We start from the raw sequence: 21343 nt of genomic DNA, 5'->3' as shown, positions 1-21343 counted from the left end.
CATTTTGGCTTTTTTCCCCCCATAAAAGTGGTGAAATCTGTCCTTCAATCCAGCCCACATTACATTACATTACATACACATTAATTCTAATCTGCAGAAATGCTAATAATTTTTTTTTTTACTCCATCATCTCCATCTCCACATCTGCCGTTGGAAACATCTTCAGCGTGAGATTATCGCCATAAACCCTGAAGTCTGTCTGCTTTTGATTTGCTTATTTTATCTTCTGGACCACAACATAACGTCACCCTCTTCATTACTCATTGTGACACTGACCTCTGCCTGACTCTGCCGCCATCCGACCTGAAATCTCATATTTCTTCTGAGATGTTTACTGAAGGTCATGACCCCATTGTGGCACTGCTACAACTTACCTGCTTACAAATGCTTCAAAGCTTTTACCGTTGGTATTGTAATCCATGTACAAATGAGTACTGGAAAGCTCTGCAAGGTTTTTAGGATGCACTGCAAAAAAATCCCAAACAGCCCATGAAATTACAATTAATCCAATATTTTTAATTATAAATAAACATTAATCATCCATTGCAGCTGTAACCAGACTACTAACAAAGTCTAATATTAGGTTATCCATGGACTATCATCATGTTATTGTAGTATAGCCATCTTCCCTCTCAAATCAAAGCTTTGAATATTCACGGACAATTCTCAAAATATTTAAAAAATGTAATCAGGAAATTCCCAAGCAAAAGCCGTAAATTGAGGAAATTGGTCAATTTAATCCAAACAGCGAAAACAGGAAACAGCTAAAATTGTTCAGTTTAAACTGTGATGTGGTTGAATGTTTCTTGGTTTCAGCATCTATAACATGATCTGTCAGCACTCTGCATTGAGCTCTTGCTGAAACACAATGTTGATTGATTATCCATACTGTTGGCTACCAGCTGTTTGCTGTCACTTTTAGCTCAACATTTAAACTGCTAGTCATAGTTTTTGCTCATAAGTTCCCTCATTTTAGGCCTAACTTTAGCTAGGTTTTTAAACACCCATTTATTATGTTCGTCACTATGTTTTCGGCCGTTACTGTAGACATGTCATATTTTTATTTTAAATATGAATAGAGGTTTATTTGTGTGGATATTTTGTGTGTGTGTGTGTGTGTGTGTGTTTTTTTAACGAGCTGTTTTAAAAAACATTGACCACTTATTTAGATCAGGGCTTGGTCGATCCCAAAATAACTTCCTGTTACCAAGAAGGATACTGAGGATGTTTCCGATAAGTAGTACAAACTACACCTCATCAAAACATCATCTCATGATTAAATGTATTAATTTGAACTAATTTTAAACTAATGAGTTGTTTTCAGTCAACTATTTTATCATTAAGGTTACCATATGTTTTAGTAATTTTTGTATGCAATTTCAAACTTTCAGCCACTATTTGGTCTACTACTCTATTTAATAGCTATTCTTTACATTACAGCTGTTTGTATGTAAAATTCTGATTTTACATACAAAAAACCAGCTGATTTTAGCTGTTTGGCCATTATATTACAAAACTATTCTGCTTGTTAGCTAACACTGTCTACTTTTTATCCCCCCTTTAAGCTAAACATTTTCCTAGAAGGACAAATGAAATACCAACTCTTAACTGGGTACTAACAAGTACTTGAACTGATTTTCATATTTTATATATATATATACACTTTACAATAACTCAGAAATCTCTTTTACTGACAGCTCGACTTCCTAACCCATAAATTCTGATTTTACATACAAAAAAAACAGCAGTAGATTTTACAGATATTTTCAGAGCACAACTTTGATTTTTTAATGGAGTATCTTTATATAGTACTATAGTGTATATATTACTTTATATAGTACTACTGGTTTATGAATGTAGAAAGTATCAACCACTTATTAACACAGCTCTTACCTAATTCTGGAGGTGTGGCCTGCTTTTTGTGCCGTCTCCTTCAGAAGAGTCAGCTCCATCAAGCTTTTACCAGTCATCGTTCTTAACTTTAGATGGAGGTTTATTTTTGTTGGCATAATGGAAAAGTGCATTGGTGGAAGGATGCTGGGAAGTGTGTACCCTGGTGCAGTTTTAACAGGGTACTTATGTCACCTGGGGGGAAGGTGCTTCCTTGAAGTACACGTCACAGATAACACGACAGACAGTAATATGGCTGACCTCTGAGGTAGGTATAACGTAAATCTCCCTGCACAGAGGTGGGTATACACTTTAGAGGTGTAGCTACACCTCTGCATGGGCTCCTGTTACGCAACACTCTGCACATCATCCTTCCTTTATAGAGCAGCTTACACTCGAGCACACCAGGCTTACATAAAACTAACAGCGCTACCAGCTTCCTCTATTCTGGACATTGTCAAGAGGCCTTGCTACAGCCCACTCTTTAAAATTTACATAATTAACCCCATGTAAATGATTCACCCATGAAAGCACATCCATTGAAAATAATTGATTTCTTCATTAAACTAAGTCTATTTAAAGACTCAGGTCTCTTTTGTATGTTTTTTTTCCCACTTTCTTCTCATATCTCGAGGCTGCATTCCTACCTTCCAGTTTCAGCATTGCCTCCCTCTCCCTCACTGCTGGCTGCCTCTAACGTCACTAACATGATTTATTTAAGCTGATTCTGGTGAAGCAGCCATCAAATCTCACTCGACTTCACAGCATCAGCTAAGTTCCTAAATATAAATGTCAACTGCTAGAGGAGGGGGAGGAATAAGAGGTGAGAGAGGCAGAGGAGGAGAGGAAGGAAGAAGAGCAAACAACAAAAAACAACGACATCATTAAACGACAGAATCAGTTATTCCCAACCTTTTTCATCTGATGTCATGGTCTCAAGAAGCCCTTCATGAACATCACCTATGATCTTAAATGTGAACTCAGTCACTGTTGCCAACTTAGTGACTTTGTCGCTAGATTTAGTGACTTTTCAGACCCCCTCCCCCAGCAACTTTTTCGTCCCAAAAAGCCACTAGCAACAAATTTAGCACCTTTTTCTGGAGACTTTTGGAGAGTTTTGGAGATAGGCCGGAAACCTGAAATCCTCCGCTGTCACCATGTTTTGTGTACATACAGCCTTCATACTGCGTCCCTTCGTATGCTGTGCCATCACCCGCACTCCAAGAGTACCTGGCTGCAGAGAGTGCAGCCATACCTCACCTCCATACTGGAGGTAACGTGACCGTCATAGCAGAAGTGGGTCTTCTGCGTGTGTCGTGTGTCCTCGTGATGCAGCCGGCAGATTTACTGAGCCCCCCCTTACTCAACACAGAGGCTAGAAAGATCGAGGAGGAGGGTTGAATATAGTGCTAGAGCTAGCGTTAAATTTGATATTCTAACATTAAATAATACAGGACAAAATTGATTTATGCAATGTGGGCCTAGTCATGAAGTTATTTTGTAGTTCATTTGTAGTTCTAAACATATTTAGGGTGTTTTTTCTTCACTTCTTTTCTCTCCAATGATGTTCTTCATCTTTCCTACAGCCTCGATTACAACTGCATGCTAGCTAGTCATTTCACCTAGTCGTTTCAGCTCTTTAAGCTATTACTTTATGCTAACACTTGTGCTTGTAAGCTAACCATACCAGCAATATTTTTCAATTTTTAATCCACATTTTTAGCAAATAATTTCTAACTTTTTATTCATAATTTAACTAGTTGTTTAAACTGTTTCAACCATGCTCTTATGCTAAGAGTTGTGCTTGTTAGTTAAACATTTCAACAGTTTAGTGACACCTTTAACTAAATATTCTAACTGCTAATAATCCTTTTATCTAACAGTTCCCCTTTTTAATTAATATATTTAGCTGGCTGTTTCAAATGTTTTAGCCATTATATTATCTAAATACCTGTGCTTGGTTGCTAACAGCTGTTTATCTACATTTTTAGCTAGTAGTCAGCTGCCAAGAATATTTTTAGCTAATATTTTTTTCATTTTTAATTTGTAATTTTAAAGTTATAATAACAGATTTTCTATTATGTTTAGCTAATAACTGAGCTTGCTAGCTAAAATCTCACTAGTTTATCCAAACTAGCTAAAATATCAACTCCTAGCAATTAATATTTTAGCTAGAAATTTCAACTATTTTAACCATTGTTACGCTAACAGTCGTGCTTGTTAGCAAAACATTTCTACAGTTTATCCAGACTTGTAGATAAATATTCAACTGCAGGTGTTACTTTAATAATTTACAAGTTCACATTTCTGGCGAGCTATTTATTTAATGGATTATCCATTAGTTTTAGCTGACAGTGTAATTTAACTGTTTATCCATACTGTCAGATAATACTTTCAACTCCTTCTACAAACTTAAAACAGTTTAGCAGGTTCTTCTCACCTTTATTTCACAGTTTTAACATTATGTAGCTTTTACCTTGTTGCACCAAGCTAGAGTGAAACTCCCAGTCTCATTTATCGTAATCACAGTGACAATAAAGGCTTTCTATTCCATTCTATTCTTTAGCTAGGTATTTAAACCTTTTTTCACTTTTTGACTATTGCTTATTTATTTTAATTATTTATGCATTCTTTTTGCCCTTTAATCTTGTGCTTTCTTATTTATCTGTTACTTTTAACTAGTAACTTTAACACTCAGAACTGTTCAGGTCTGTTTAATTCTCTTCAATAAAAACCTGAAGAAAAGATAATATACAAAATATGTATTAATTAGCCTGCCACTTGGATAAAATCATAAATCTTAAACAATACCTTAATATTGCTAATATGTCATAGGTACTGCTGAAATACATCCAGAGGTTTCTAAACACACAGACGCACACATGCTATATATTTATATATTAAATGAAAAAACACATTTCTGGCCTTTAACCAGGCTTTTTCTGGCTCTGTATATTTTTGCTCCTGTAAGTGAGGAAGCTGCAAGTGAGCGCTGAAGGATAATGTTGACCTGTGTTTTATAAAGCAGCCGTGATGAAAGTGAAAGCCTGTGTTTTTGCATGTTGTACCACTGACCCTGTTCTATATCAATCTGAGAGAGTGCAGGCGGTGAGATCATGGTGAAAACACTACATGTCTACTAACTGCTCTCAAGACACATTAATACTCTCGCTGGCTTTATAGCTGAATGCCTGCTATGGAAAACAGAGCAGAGCAGATGAGGAGGAGACAAAAAGAAAGAGGAGTCACTTTCAGGAGGTCAAAGGTCAAATGTCTACATCTATGGGTGTTCAGTCAGTTGATCCATTAATGATGTGGTCTGTTTTTGGGAGAGGACAGGGAGGTAACAACTACTTTGGACATATTTAAGACCAGAAACCAGCCATTTCCTGCACAGTTTGATTATTACTGTCATCTTGTTTAATTCCATGTTTGGATAGTCATTTCCAGAAAAAGCCCAATTTACCTCCTAGACACGCAGCTTTCATGGTTACTCTTCCTCTTAGAAACATCGCTGACATCCTGTCAGACTGTTCACGACCTTCCTCTCTGAATAACACACACAGAAGGCAAAAAGTACCATCTCTGAGCAGCTAGATGTTAAACCCATGATGACCTTCACAGTGCGAGTGCTCTAAACACTTAGTTTCAGACAGTTTTTTCTACTCTTGGATCCACACAGCCTCAGTGAAGTAAGCTGTCAATGGACTTCTTCAATTATCGGTTCCAGATGATTGTTAAAACTTTTCTTTTCTCATGATTCTTTTCAATTCTTTATACCTGATAAAAGGAAAAATATGAGCCAAATGAATAGTTTAGATTGCTGACAGTGGGAGCTCTCCTGTACTGGCTTATGATAATTATAAACACTGGCATTTGACAGCTCTGAAGAGACAAACAAATATGGCAAAAACTAGTTTTGATCAGGGCTGCTTTTGTATTAAGTCTTTATTTACCACAGGCCCATGAACTTCAGAAGTACCGCCATTCGCAACAATGGGCAACAATTACCATAATAGCACTATGTTGGGAGTGAAGTGCAATTTCTCATCTTTCAGAAACCATTTGAATTTTTCCAACAGAACAAACAGTTGCGTAATCACGGTAATTCAAAGTACGTTTGATCAGACGTGTCAATGGTGATACTACTCTAGTAGAGTCCAAGAATGAAAATATAGAGCTGGAGATGAGCAAAAGGTCCACTTTAAAAAATAATCTTATTAATAAATAAGTTATTGTGGGTTTGATTTCCAAAAATTTGCATTTTTCTGATTTTCTGATTAAGACCGCCTGTGTATGTGTGAGACTGTAACCAAGTTTACAAATGTCTCACAGCGTTTTGGAGCGCTCATTTAAAGATTGGTATTTTGATTCTTGAAGATGATTCTCAGGTAAATAATCCTCATTTATCCAACACTGGGCCTCTGTGTTGGCCTCAGTTCATCCTCTGTCTGGAACAAGCTGTTTTAGCTCCTGTCCCCTTAAGGCCTCTTAAAAAGCCCACTTTCTCTTTATTGGCCAACTTCTGGAAGCCTATTGAGGGGCAACACGCAGTGCTTAAAAAAAAACCTATAGAAAACTGAGTGTTTAAAGCAGTCTGAAGCCTGAGCTTTTAACCACTCACATATGATGTTTTGCATTATGTTTGTTGGAGCCGTGACTTTTATTACTGCCCCAGAATCTCCCAGATTGTGTGCAGGTGGGTTCAGTTTTGGCGATGTTTAATAAAGCATAAGATAGTCTCGCCTTTTGGTGTGCTACTCCACTCATTTATTCAGGTTTCTCCTTTGATTTCTCACGTGTCTGAAACAGGTCATAAGTAAGAACACCACAAGCCTGAAATGTTAAACTACATGGCCTCAGGCTGTTTATTTCCAGCAGTGTTTTTTTTTTTTTCTCCTTTGACCTCAACCAGCTCTGCTGTGATGTGTTGTTTGGTTGACCTTGTATCCAGACCACGGTATGAACATAAAGCTTCCTAAATAAACGAACTACATTAAAAAAATATTAGAAGTAAATATTAAATGTGAGAACAAGAGAAAAGTGTGTCAGCAGTTCAAGAAATATCCTCTATCTGAGACCAACAGTTAATGAAACATGACTCGAGCGTGCCGACCCTGCTGCTCTGCTCCTCTCACCACCATTTTCTTCTTTTGTCTGAGGTGACTCGTCAGGTAATGGCTTCCTCGAACAGCTGGAGGGGGTCAAAGGGTCATATGACAGGAGCCTGCGGCCAATCCGCAGCCAATGAATGTGGTCTGTGGATCGTTTGATATTGGATAACGCAGATTCGTCCGCTGCCCTTCTCACATTGTCACCTTAGCAGTCTGACATTCATGGTTCAAGAGGCAACATTGCTTTATTTTAGCTTCAGGGAGTGGATGAATTAATGATAAACAGGCTGGAAAGGGAATCTCATCCTAATGTTCATCCATCATACATCAAGAGCTGTCGATCACTTCTGCCTGCATTGCTCCGAGGCAGTGAGCAACCTAGTCTTATCGGTTTAAAAGCCATCATGCTTTAAAAATGATGTAATTCGCTTGATATTTGGCAGAGCGCCACTTGCACCATCTGTTTGAGCTCATCAGTCTTACAAATTCAGTCATATTTGTTAGTTTGAGACAGGTCAGCAAAGCCTCCTAGAAATGAGTGCACCTTAAAAGTCACAGTGATTCAGATGCATGAAGAACAATTTGCACTTTAGAAAGTTTTCTGAGGGCAGATAAATTTGAACGAGTTCCATGTTTCCACAACCGTTAACTGCCAGGCCAAAAAGTGCCAAAAGCTGCAGTTCTTCCAATGTTCACTTTAGGCTCCCATGTTAAAATTTCACATTACAGCAGAAATAAACATGTTTGGAAACTTGTTTCCAATAAATAAAAAAAAAAAAAAAATCCCAGGCCTCTGCCTGCAATAGTCAAAATTTTGAGTTTTTAGATTTTAAATTTTAGCTCAAAATTTCAAGTATTTATCTCAAATTTTCAACCTACTAATTATCTTGAAAATTTGAGTTATTTTGTCAAAATTTAGAGATAGTAACAAAAAATGTTATGTTACAGACAGCAAAAAAATGTGTTTTCAGTGGCAGAAACAAGTTTTCTTAAACAGGTTTACAGCCTAATACAAAAAAAAATTATTGGTCTCTATAGCCAATTTATGCATGCATGATTTTAAGATGCATTATGGGGCGCCCGGGTGGCTTAGTGGGGAAGCCAGCAAGCACATACATATGCCACATTGAGGTGCGGGCGGTGCAGGTTCGAGTCCTGGCCTGTCACCAATTTGCCCGCGTGTCTTCCCCTGCATCTTTCCCCCATTTCCTGTCTCTCTCTACTGCCAATAAAAGCCGCTGTGGCCAAAAATACAAAAAAAAAAAGATGCATTATTAGTGTGGTGGGTATTAAGGTGGTAATCATTTACATTGTACAGCTGGCCTTTTCTTTTTCTGATAAGTCCCATTACTTTTAAGCCTTTTTTAATTAGCTTTTTAATATTACAATGATCTATGATATCTATACCAAACTAGTTTGACAAACCAAGTGTTTTCCGATAATTCAATACTTCCAGCTTCTTGTCCAAATACATTATAATTAAAGCATATTTAAGGCCACAAATGGCAGTCCACAAACTAATGGCTGACAGGGCTTACTACGTACATTTTTTCAAGTACTATTGAGTCAACACACTGTACACCAGAGTTAGCTTTAAAGGCTAACCTTGCATTAACTGACAGAAAACTATAAAGAGACAAAGCACTTAAGGAAATAAAACAAGATTAATTTCCACCTTCATAACATCATCCATTTGGATTTTGTTAAAGTTTAGTCACTTAAAAGCTAGCTGGCTACCTGCTAGGCCTCAGCTAACTGGAGCCCCTGACCTAAACCTCTGGACCATGTTTGTATCTTTTAATTATTTAACTAATAAAATGTATTCTTTTGTAAAGTTCATCAAATTTAGTATTTTATTAGTAAACTAATTCACACTAATTAGCAGGTGTCCTGTACAGTTTATGAGGTTTGCTAACCAAGCTAGCTAGCATTAGCTGATGACAGGTATCGTGTCATCAAGTGTTCCTGGATGGGACATGCTACAGTGAACTCCTGTAATTTCATAATGGAAGCTCTGATTCATCCTAAATGGGGTGTGACAGTGGGCAGGGGGGTTCCTCTACATATCTGAAGAGACAGAATGTGAATATGTTGATGTACTGAGGAAATACAGCCCTGCAAACACAAAAGGACAACAGGCAGAAATTTCAGGATCTGTGATGAATGCATTCTTATACTTTAACAGTTTTGTCAGGTGTGTCCCAGACTGTGCTGAATCCATCCATCCATCCATCCATCCATCCATCCATCCTCTGCTGCTGAATCCAGCAAAATGTGGCTGTATCAGGTATAATCACTGTTTCATATTAAAAATATATACTGTGCTTCAAGCAAAATATACAGGTATAGTAGCAATGATATATTAAATGGTATTATTTAACTTATACATTACTCAAGTATAATTTTATTATTTCTCTCTCTCTTCCATCCAAGTGACACGCACACCATTATTTCTCTAATTTTGAGTTATTGGTAGTATTTTTACCCAAATGTGGCACTTCTTGCAATAAGTGTGGACATTACAAAGAAACTATAGGTGTTAATAATGGTGTAAAGAATGTCTATACACTGTTTATCACTGCTTTTCTTTTTACTTGCAGTGTAGTGCCTTTTAGATGCCAGGACTGTTGGGAAAGGATGAAAAAAAAAAATAATCAAGTATTAAATTTTCCTGTCTTTAAGGTGCACTTCAGTGCCTTTTGAACATGGGTGCACTACCTCCTCACGTTAAAGCCTTCTTACATTTATCTTTGAATATAAATCAAAAACTTTATGCCCTAATGTTGCTCCAGTTTTGCCCATGGTACTGAATAGTGATTAGTGAGTGTTGTTCCACCGCGCCAGCACTCTCTGAGGCTTTAATTAGCTTTCTAGCACGCTCACAGTGACGATGCTCAATTTATTCAGGCAAAAACCACAAATAATGGCACCACATGGAACGTAGGGGGTCACCAAAGTCATTAGGGTCAATCCTGAAGGAGCTGTGGATGTGAGTATAAAATTTCAGAGATATTTCAGTCTGGACCAAAGTGGAAAACTAAAATTTGATTTTTGGGAATTTTATACTCAAATAGTGCTCATCACAGCATTCGCTCCTTATCTCTTTGTGCTCGGGAACAACTGCGTTTGCTGCTCTGCGTAAATCCATTTACCATAGCACAGCCATTAAATCCAAAATCATTTGGTAGCTGTTTCCTTTGTCTTGTCTGAGACGCTCAGGGGTTCATGAAGTCTAACAGAGGCCTCGTCAGGCCGGCTGTCCTGTTATCAGCACGGACGGAGCTTCATGCTTCTCTCTGACTGAATAAGCGAGGATGCTGCCGGCTCATCCGTCATCTGGATTCTTCCTGCTTGTTATCACTTCAGCTCGCTGTTCTCAGACGCTCTGATGGCATGTCGAAGGCCGAGCCGCCCGTGACAGACTAGACTTACTGCGGGCGATGGAGAGAACGGGGGGAAGCTTAAAGTTCGAGAGCATGGCGGCTCTGTGGATATTCGAGCGAGCGGGGCCAAGATAAGACCTGCTCACAGGGGACGAACGTGATGTGAGGGTGGCGTGTAATTAATGAGCAAAACTCGACAGCTTTCCGACTGAGTCCTGCCGCTGACAGGACGACATAAACCAAATATTCACAAGAGAAAGAAGACGAAGGAGGAGCTTTATCCAGTTGAGACCACAAAATCAACTGACTGATTAGCCTGCTCAATAGCTCCCTGATTGTGTATTTGTTGTTGACAAAACAACCAAAGTCCAAAAATATAAGACTAACCTACAAAGACAGATACAAATTCTCACATATGAAAAATTGCAAATGGTTTCGCACTTTTTTCCTGGAGAGATGAGAATTAATTGCTTTATTTTTCAGCAACTGTTCATTTGACTTCTGACTCATGTCCAGTTCAGCTGTTCGTTAGCTGTGATTTTACACTATTTTATGTTATATTATTATTCAAATTAAGTATAGACTTAAATTAAAGTGATTACTTTATTGTATTTATTTCGATTTCAGATTAGATGTGTTTGGCCATACATATTTCATTATACCATTCAACTTACAATGATTAACAAATTTATTAGACCAACATTCAGTGTAAGGTTTATGCTACAGTTGAGCTAAATTAACACAAATATATATATTTTTTAATTTCTGTAATGGTTAATCCACTAGTATGGACAAGCTCTTTAATCAAAATTTTACATTTAATGCTAAAATATAAATAAATTTTCAAATTTACTGTTTTAAAAAAATTTGAAAAAATAGTAAAGCACATTATTATTTGATTAATATGTCAGAAAAGTGGGTTTTAGTGGTTGAATGTCATGCTTGAGTCCAGCGTGCTGGCTCAAATTGGGGTATAAAAACGTGCTGTGAGTTAAACTAATGTATTCATTCTGTCAGCAAAGCTCTGATTGGTAGATTTTTTTCCCACCAGGTCAAAGAAGCACGTCATAATTGGACCTGTTTGCCTGAAACGCCAGAGATGAGGGGAGGCTCCCGAGATCTCTGACCATCAGACTTCACTTCCAGCTTTAAAATATGTCATCCACTCTCTCAGAGAGGAGAGTAGGCCAGAGGGCGGTGGCGATGGAGGGTGTTTGGGGGGTGCCCCGTGTTGTTTGGGGTCAGCATGTTTGGAGGTTTCTGCCTTTGTTTAAATCCCATCAAGTGTGAAAAACAGGGGCAGGCCTGAGGCCCTCTGCATCCTCTCCCAGCCCCACCGGATCATCCCACTAAATCCGAACGCCATTAAAGGAAACATTAACCTTTCAGTTTGACAGTTCGCACTCACACAGGCAGGTCGGCTGACACAAACAAGTAATTTACACTTTTATAGTTTGGTGAAGCCCCGAGAGATTCGAGGGTGGAAAAAGCATCATTTCTTGCCTCCATCAACACCTAAACAAGTGGTTAACAGCGATGTTTCTGCACCCTCAGAGAGTGCGGTGTCAGGCTGTGATTAACAAACATCTCCTGGAACAGTAATGGAAATTTGTCCTGGATGTTTGTCTTTCTATTGCTGACAAAATCTGTTGTTAATAAACCAAAAGCAGCCAAACAGAGTCTCCTTTATTGTTTCTGATGCTCACGTTTTAGAACAAACTTCAATATCTGTGGAGACTCTTAAACATCCAAAATCCAAGAACTATAAAAATATTCAGCGCTCAGCACATGTTTACTCTTACTCTTACCCATGTTAGCCCTGGTCTGCTTTTATTTGTTAAATCAACCTCTAAAATTTTGGTGCGGGAGCCTTTTAAATTAATTGATTAACTCTTTAAACAGCTAACTTCACTGTCAGTCTCCACACTTGGTACACAACATACAACATGTGGTCAAATCCCTGAAGTGTGGAGAGCTTTGAAATTAGCTATGACCACTTTAAATTTTGTTTGAAAAGAGAGCGCCTTGCAGTTCGTTGATGATTCAGCCTATAAAACCATTTGAATCCAGAAAGTGCTCCTTCTCAAAAAAAAAAAACTGCCCAAACAGATGTAATTAAGCTTTTCTACTTAGCGAACATGAAAAATCCAGGCTATCCTGTAGCTCATCCTAGGGTCACCCACACGTGTTCATTCAGAGGGTAGAAAGCGCCCTTTGGCTTGTTTGTTTTTTCACTAAGAAATTGAGCTGATTGTTTGACTGTGGAAGCTTGTTTCTGCCACTGAAAAAAAAAAATAAATTGTTGTCCATAGGTTAAAATTCTAACTTATTAACTCAAAATGTGGTGAAAACAATTCAAAAGTCCCAAAAAATTTGAAATTTTGAGTAAAAATTTTGAGATAACAACCTGAAATTTTAACTCAGTGATGGCAAAAAATGTTTTCTTCAGTCGTAAAAGGACTGGTGCTTATACAGTGCTTTTCTACTCTGAGCACTCAAAGTGCTTTTTAACTGCAAGCCTCATTCACCCAGTCACACACATTCATACAAGCACATTCACGCACAGGACACTGGCAGGGAATCAGTCCACCAACTGTCCAATTGATAGGCGACCTCCCGAGTCGCCGCCTTCATGGCAGAAACAAGCTTCCATATTGGACTGATGGTGGATGGTTGGCAAAGTTTTGTCTTCTGTCAGGTCAGGTGACATGTACCAGGTCACAGGTGGCCCGTAGAGAGGTAGGGGTTAGGTCAACAGCCATTCCTAAGTTATATCAGCTTTTTTTTTTTTACCTGTTTGGAAAAACTGTCAGTCCAAAAGGAAAACATGGATTTCTAATGAAATGTGACACCCATCCATTTTCTACTTATCAAATTCAGGGTTGGAAGGATAGACTGGTGGAGATGGGAGAGGCAGGGTGCACCATGGACAGCCTGTCGCAGGGCTCACACAGAGAGACAGACAACTATTCACTCCAACTTCCTGTGAAGTGACAGTGCTAACCACTGCACCAACCCTAGCTCTACCCCTAACCCTGGGGAGGTTGTTGGTTGAGGTTAGCATATTGCCCAGTCGTACCTGCAACTATTATTATTTTCTCATACCAAAAGCAGCCAACTGTTGCATTGAACAGCTTCTGTTTAATGACTGCATAAGCACTGAGCCCTCATAGCCACTCCCACCAAAGGAGGACCACCACATTGTTTAATACGTGGGTTTAAATCATATTTCAGTTATTAATATAAGCATTTCTGCACTAGGTGGGCAATGAACTGCTGTACTGTGTCACCCCTTATCTGCTCAAATTTGTAGTAACACTAAAACATGTCTTGTATTCATCATGTAATATATCAAAAATATATTAATATTCATCTGAACACCCCCTAGTGGACAGACTGAGTGATGATGCTGTCACACATGCTCAGCAAAGAAAACCTTCTAGACTGAGAGTACATGCAGAACATCTGACCCAAACCACAGAGAAATCAGAACCACTTAAAGCCACTGTGACCTCACCTGGCCTCGTGACCTGCAGCAGGCGGCTCAGGTTCACACCTCAGACTCAGACGAACACTAAACAGTGCGTGTGTCCAAACAACTTTCACTGGTCCTTTAATGGCTCCACTTTAACCAAGGACGGCAGTGTTTTGGTTTTTTTTTCAATCAGGGAAACAGGTGGAGATATGACCGCTGGCTTATCGCGTTCAAGGACAGCAGGTTGGAGTTTAACATTAAACCTGCAGTCCTGCTCCAAGTCAAATATTACCTCCTCTAAGCTAACTAACCCCTCAGCATGCTGCAGCTTCTGAAACTAAATAAATCAGCTCCTTCCCCTTTTTGTTCTCTGTCAAACACAAACAGAGGAGAACAGGAAGAACATGCCGGCACCAAAACCAGGCCAAGGTTTTTAAAATTCCTCTTTTTTTCTCTGGGATTCACCTAAAACATTACTGTTCTGGAAGGGCTGCCGGGGAAATCCAGCCTTCAGGACTTCCTGCTCGGCTGCAGAAAAATAACCTTTAAACTTAAAAGCACTTTCAGTGCTCCAGCACCAAAGTCCATGCAACATTTACTTTAACATGTCAGTGCAATCATTGGGTCTCCAATGGTTGATCTGTAGGAGTGTTTCGAAGGAACAACTCATATCATTGCTAAAGTAGTGAACGCTGGGCTTTTCTCCCTCTTTATGGGTATAAAACTGGTCCTATAAAATAAGATTAAAGCATGACTTTTTTCTCATAATACATACTCTCTTAAACCCACTCAAAAAATGGCCAGAAACATTTCTGGAAACACATGATTTCTGGTGTGATTTCGATGATTTTAGTTTCCATTCACCGTTCTTCTCAACGAATTGCACACAGCTGCATTATACACAAATTACACAACTACACAAAAGGCATCAGTGAAGATTTTCAACTTGAATATCGTAACCCTCTTAAAATAATGGCCTAAGTCATTTTTTGCAGGTTTTTCAGAACAGACAAAAAAAACCAAACCAAACATTAAAAACATGATGATTTAGGCAAAAACAAAACTTTTATTAAAAAAATGACTCAGGTCATTATTTTAAGAATGTGATGATAATTCATTTAGCAACATGGCTCTATAGTGTAGTGTTATACACATCTGCCTAACAAGCAAAAGGTTGCTGGTTTGATCCTGCGAGGAGACAGTCCTTGTGGGTTTGTGTCAGGAAAGGTGTCCGATGAAAAATCTGCCAAATCAATCGTTGTGAATGCAGCCAAAAGTAGCTTTATTTATAGTTTTCAGTAAGCGATTTGCTGTACGGTGGCCCAGACGTGCATCAACAAACCCGAAAACAGGTTTTCTTGATTGTTGTCGTGTTTTTCTTTTTTGACTCTGTGTTTTTGGTTTCACTATTTTGCTTTTCACACTAGAGCTCACCCAGTATTTTTTAGACCAATACCAATATTGACTGATATTTGGTGATTTAAAAGCTGATATTTTTTTCCTTTAGACACACAAAACATGAACAGACTACCAAACATTTGGTATGCGCAGTATTTACTCGTTTACGCGCTACCTAACTGCTCGCATCAGCTAGTTGTCGCATTTATGGTATTCCAAATGTGTTGCTAACAGGGGAGTTGCAGAGTGCGCTCTTGTGGACAAACTATGCAACATTCACAACATGGCTGAAGGGTGTTTTTATCCATCTCTTTACATTTCAATTTCCATTTATCGGATGTAGTAAATGCCGATACGGTAGACTGACAAATAGATAAGATCACCAATAAATCAATCACGCTCCAGTTCACACAGAAAGAAATTTGCTCATCAACCCAGTCATGTGTCAGTCAACAGTAACACTGCAACTGCTCATCTCAAAGTTGAGAAAACTTTTATAGCTGGACCTGCCTGGAATATGGTGTTTTTCAGAAGTCACAGTGTTTTCTGAGATGTTCCAAAAACCCCACCAGTGCTTGGTTTGGTTTTCCTAAATGCTGTTGGATTTTTTGAAATGTGGCTGGTTTTGGTTTTTGTTTTTCTGGAATATCATCGTGGTTTCCATGGTGTCCTTGTGTTGTCTTTGGTCCAGACTGTCATGTTTTCAGTTTCACAGTTGTGTTTTTGGTTTCTGTGTTATGTTTCCAAAAAGTTGTGTTTTTGTTTTGTTGCACCTCTGGGCCACCCCATTGTTGAACAGATTAAATTAATAATTTTTCACTAACTTTTTTATTGAACCTCTTGCACCATTTCCCAATGCAGAAATGCCACAAAGGGGGAAGATGGAAGCCTCCACCCCTTCTTTCCCCTCCTCCCTCCATCCCACCCACCGGCCTCGCCCCTCTTCCTCCTGGTTTAGGATGCAGGGGCTCATCAGTATCTCTGGACCAGGCCTGTCTTTCTAGCACACACACACACACACACACACACCGCCGCATCCCTTTGCACAAAAGCCTGAAATTGTTTCCAGCTGCCTGCAAGTGGAGCCGGCCTCGGCGGAGCAGCGAGGGGAAGAGGAAACTGAGGGCAAACAAAGCGCTCCGCAGCTCGTTTTACCCGTCCAGTGAGCGCATAGTGCCGCACAGCAGCGAACATTTCCCCACTGAGTGCAGTTCAGACTCAAAAACCCTGCTGCTCTCTGCTACAAACTCTCACTTTCACCGCACAGCTTCATCCAGCCCGCAGCCTCTTAAGGCGCTTAATCACAGAAAGCTGCGCCGAGAATTAAACTCCTGACAGGCGGTGAATCTGCACACAGTTCAAACCCAACCCGAAACAATCGGATTTTTCCTCCCCTGTTTCCCCACTTCACACTAGCTGTAGTAACGATGACGATGAAGGTGGTGGTGGTGGGGATGACGGTGCACGCTGCGCCCCAGTGCTGCCCTGCGCATCCTCAGCGCGCAACAACCCGAACAACAAAACCCCGAGAGGAGCGAGAGGAGGTGAAGGGGATGAGAAGAGGAAAAGGAGGAGGAATGCAGAACTCACCAGTCGGTGTCCGTGGTCTCGTCAATGACGTCCTGGTAGGCGGTCAGCAGGGCCAGTCGGTTGTTGCTGAGATTCACAGCCATGTTTCCGTCCCTGCAAGCATCCAGACCGCTGCTGATGGAGAGAGACTCGGAATGAGACTACAGGGAGGACGAGCAGCAGCGGGAGGAGGAGGAGGAGGAGGAGGCGCTGACTGGTGGAGACAAAGAGAGGAGGACGGTGTCCAAGGGGTCCTAGCGCCGGGAAATCACACGCTCAACGGGTCGATGGGTCCTAGTGCCGACGCGTAAACTCCTGCAGCTGCGCAGAAACGATAAAGGATGATGGTTTAAATTTGTCTGTAAGGAGCAAGATTTCTGGGAATGTATGTGTCATAGTGATTAATGATTACGCTTTCCTTACTTACTGTTTTTACTGTTTAAGATGAGATTAAACACAGCCAATAAGAAAAAACGTTATTTAAAAAAATAAATAATCATACATGATAAAAAAGAAGCTAATTAAAAGAGAATAACTAAAATAAAGAATAAAATAAACATTTCAAGCCAAATAAAATAAAAACTTGTGATAAATTAAAATCACAACAGCAGTGCAGCCCCTCATCTCATCCACTGTATGAGAGCTGTTTTAGCTCCCCCCCTTTTAAAGTCAACTTCTTTCTGATTGGCTGCCCCTCGTTATCTCGAGTTAGAAGTCTCATTAATAATAAAATCTCTTTTTCAAGAGAGACCTGGCCAAGCAGGCAGCAGAAGTTACAACACATACAGCATATATGAGGGCAGAGCCGGCCCAAGCCTTGAAGGGGCCCTAGGTAATATTTGATTTGGGGGGGGGGGGGCTCCTCACAACACTTCATTGTTCCCTGAGCCTAACCATTATTAATGCTGCAAGGTTGAAGTTGACAATTTTTTGGGATGCATCACTGTTTCAGTCACAGCCCATTGAAAAACAATGTATTTCAATATGATACACATTGTAAAACTATGTCTATGACACTGAGGAGGGCGGGATAAGTATCAATGCATGCCATATCCAATCTACAGGCTATAATCCAATCTATAGGCTTTTTAGGAAATATGTGATTTACGGTGTTTGATCTGCTCTTGGACATGTTGGACTGTTTTTATCCAAAATATGTATATTTTTGCATAACTGCACAAATGCACATAATTGCAGAGTAGTAAAAAAGCCATTTGTAATTCTATAAATAATTATTCAACATACAGAATTGCTCAGAATCAATGGAATAATATCAAACACAAGTTGTCAGCAATTGGGCCCAGTGCTACAAGAAGTGCTGTAAATATGTTATTACACTGCTATACCACAAAATGGCAAGGGTGGCAGTACCCCAAGAGCACAAATGGGGCATAAAAGTGAGGTCCACTAGTTTATCCATGCAACCTGACCACAGTGTGAAGAAAACAAAAGGCTGCCACCACAGGAACAGTGAGTAAACCAGTCGGATTAAACCACCACAGCTCACAAATACAGTTCTGTCTGAACATGCATGAATAAAACCAAAATATGCAAAGTTAACACGTCCCATCCACTGAACCTTGTAAATACTGAAGAACTCTGACGTATAAGAGTCATGATTCTGCAGTGTGGCAGGCAGGAGAAGGACCCAAACACAGGACCCAGGAGAAAAAAGCGTGAACTCAGAAATACACAACTTTGTTTCTGGATGCACATCAGGTACAAGGAAACCAGAAAGCTCCCCTGGAGCTAACAGGGCAACAACTAGGAATACTCAGGGACACTCAGAACCAGGAAACACACCTGAGTGAGACGTGACAAAGAACAGGACACAGACGACACACACACGAGGTGATCAGGGAGAGAGGACACACCAGGGAGCACAGCAGAACAAGACAAGGGGAGTAAAACTGAATAGGATACAAAGTAAAACAGGAAGTAGACATGGAAACAAATACTGCCTTGATACAACACAGGGAAGCAGACACACTGAGGGACTACAACACCTACACTAGAGCAACAAGATCATAACTAGACACAAGAGGAGGACTTAAATATAGCACAAGGAACAGAGACCAGGACTGAATCCACTTAACAGGAGAACAAACCAGAAACAATAAAACACCAAACCGGGTTTGTCAGAACACAGAGAACTGCAACAGGATTAAACAGAAAGAGAACAAGAGCCAAGAACAGAACTCAGAAAACTAAACTAAGAAGCCTGAGGATAGAAACGATGAAACCAACCAGGAAATACCAGAAAAAAACAAAAATTCAAAACTGCAAAACACAAGACACTAGGAATCAGTAACACTGGGTCAATAAACGGAGGTCTCGACGGGTGCTTCAACTCTTTATTTCCAAACTTCATTATGCACTGTGAAAACTTAAAAACAGAATCAATTTATTTACAATACATTATCAAAAAGTAAACTTACAAACTATAACAACAAACTCAAACCACTTACAACAAGGCAAACGTACCTCGTTCTGTCACCGAGGGGTGCTATATTACGGGGAGACATCATCTATAAAGCTGCCTGTCAACTTAAAACTAATAATAAAACAATAAAATCCTTAAAACACGACACATACACTTTAGAAAAAGGGAAGATACAAATTCAAACCAATAACTCACCAAGCAAACATCACATCTTCCTCTTCACAATAGCTCATAGATTTTCTATGGGGTTAAAGGTCAGGAGAGTTTGCTCCAATGAAGAACAGGGATACCTTGGTCCTTAAAGCAGGTACTGGTAGCTTTGGCACTGTGTGCAGGTGCCAAGTCCTGTTGGAAGATGAAATCTGCATCTCCATAAAGTTGGTCAGCAGCAGGAAGCATGAAGTGCTCTAAAACTTCCTGGTAGACGGCTGCGTTGACCTTGGACCTCACAAAACACGGTGGACCGACACCAGCAGATGACATGGCACCCCAAACCATCACTGACTGTGGAAACTTTACACTGGACTTCAGCCAACGTGGACTCTGTGCCTCTCCTCTCTTCCTCCAGACTCTGGGACCTTGATTTCCAAAGGAAATGCAACATTGACTTTGATCAGAGAACATCACTTTGGAGCACTCAGCAGCAGTCCAGTCCTTTCTGTCTTTAGTCCAGGCGAGACGCTTCTGACGCCGTCTCTTGTTCAAGAGCGGCTCGACACGAGGACTGCGACAGCTGAAACCATGTCTGCATACGTCTGTGATTGGTGGTTCTTGAAGCTCTGACTCCAGCTGCAGTTCCACTCTTTGTGAATCTCCCACTTTTTGAATGGCTTTTGTTTCACAATCCTCTCCAGGGTGCAGTTATCCCCGTTGTTGTACACTTTTTTCTACCACATCTTTTCCTTCCCTTCGCCTCTCTATTAATGTGCTTGGACACAGAGCTCTGTGAACAGCCAGCCTCTTTAGCAATGACCTTTTGTGTCTTGCCCTCCTTGTGCGAGGTGTCAAAGGTCATCTTTTGGACAACTGTCAAGTCAGCAGTCTTCCCCATGATTGTGTAGCCTACAGAACTAGACTGAGAGACCATTTAAAGGCCTTTGAAGGTGTTTGGAGTTAATTAGCTGATTAAAGTGTGGCACCAGGTGTCTTCAATATTGAACCTTTTCACAATATTCTAATTTTCTGAGATACTGAATTTGGGGTTTTCATTAGTTGTCAGTTATCATCAAAATTAAAAGAAACAAACATTTGAAATATATCAGTCTGTGTGTAATGAATGGATATGATATACAAGTTTCACTTTTTGAATGGAATTATTGAAATAAATCAATTTTTTCATGATATTCAAATTTTATGTCCAGCACCTGTATGGCTGATCTGTGTGCGCCCAAGAAGTCTGTGCTCCAGTTATGGGTGAATGAAATTCTAGGATTTTATTAGTTTGTCATTTAGTGCAGATTATTAGCAGGATTCAAAGTCAGTGATGCATCTGAGCGGTTTATGGATAACCAAGCTTGCTTGCATTAGCTGGTAAGTTCCACCCTCTTGTCCAAATATGGTTGCTTCCAGTTCCAAAACTAAATAAATAAATAACTCAAGATGGAGGAACTGAGACTTCAAAATGTGAGTGCAGTAACCAAAGGGTGACGTCACGGTGGATATGTTCCTGTTTTGTATGCATTCAGCGCACCTTCTTTGACAGTCTGTAGATTAAAAACCTTTTTTTAGGCCTGTAATGGTTGCATCAACCACTTCAGAAACAGTCTCCATCCTCCGGTTGGTGCATTAGTAAAGCAGTCTGGAAGCACATCAGTCCCATTTTTTCTTAATAAAAAGCCTCTTGTGAAAAGCACCAATTGGCAGGGCTGCACGCACATCAGATAAAAGGAAGGTAACAGGAACTGAAGCCCCCCCACCCCCTTTTCCCAAAGCTGTAACATCACTGTGGCCATGACAGCTGGCCTGACCTCTGGCACTGGTTTGTGAGTAATGACCAGCAGGACATGATGGCACCACCTCCTCTGACTGATCCCTGACTCAGACGGTTTCTAGGACCACAGGCGAGGTCTCA

At 40.0% G+C, this 21343-nt stretch overlaps 1 protein-coding gene and 1 long non-coding RNA gene across 4 annotated transcripts in view; one reads left to right on the top strand and one right to left on the bottom strand.

Moving 5' to 3' along the window:
- Positions 1–17060, bottom strand: part of dbn1 (drebrin 1) — a 164254-nt gene extending 147194 nt beyond the window's left edge. For 2 of the 3 annotated variants that reach the window (XM_030745720.1, XM_030745721.1), the window contains exon 1: positions 16851–17060. In XM_030745720.1, the coding sequence (XP_030601580.1) occupies positions 16851–16933 (83 nt within the window). In that variant the 5' untranslated portion in view covers positions 16934–17060. The remainder of the gene's footprint in view (positions 1–16850) is intronic. The other variant, XM_030745722.1, reaches the window with a different exon arrangement.
- LOC115791593 (uncharacterized) lies at positions 8585–11988 on the top strand. The gene is made up of 3 exons (XR_004020965.1): positions 8585–8790; positions 9190–9291; positions 11439–11988. It is a non-coding gene; the product is annotated as an uncharacterized LOC115791593 (long non-coding RNA).
- Positions 17061–21343: the final 4283 nt, after the last annotated feature.

Source organism: Archocentrus centrarchus, chromosome 14 (genome assembly GCF_007364275.1).
Source record: "Archocentrus centrarchus isolate MPI-CPG fArcCen1 chromosome 14, fArcCen1, whole genome shotgun sequence".
Lineage (NCBI taxonomy): Eukaryota > Metazoa > Chordata > Actinopteri > Cichliformes > Cichlidae > Archocentrus > Archocentrus centrarchus.
Note: the sequence above shows the minus strand (reverse complement) of the source record. Positions and strands in the feature narration are given on the sequence as shown.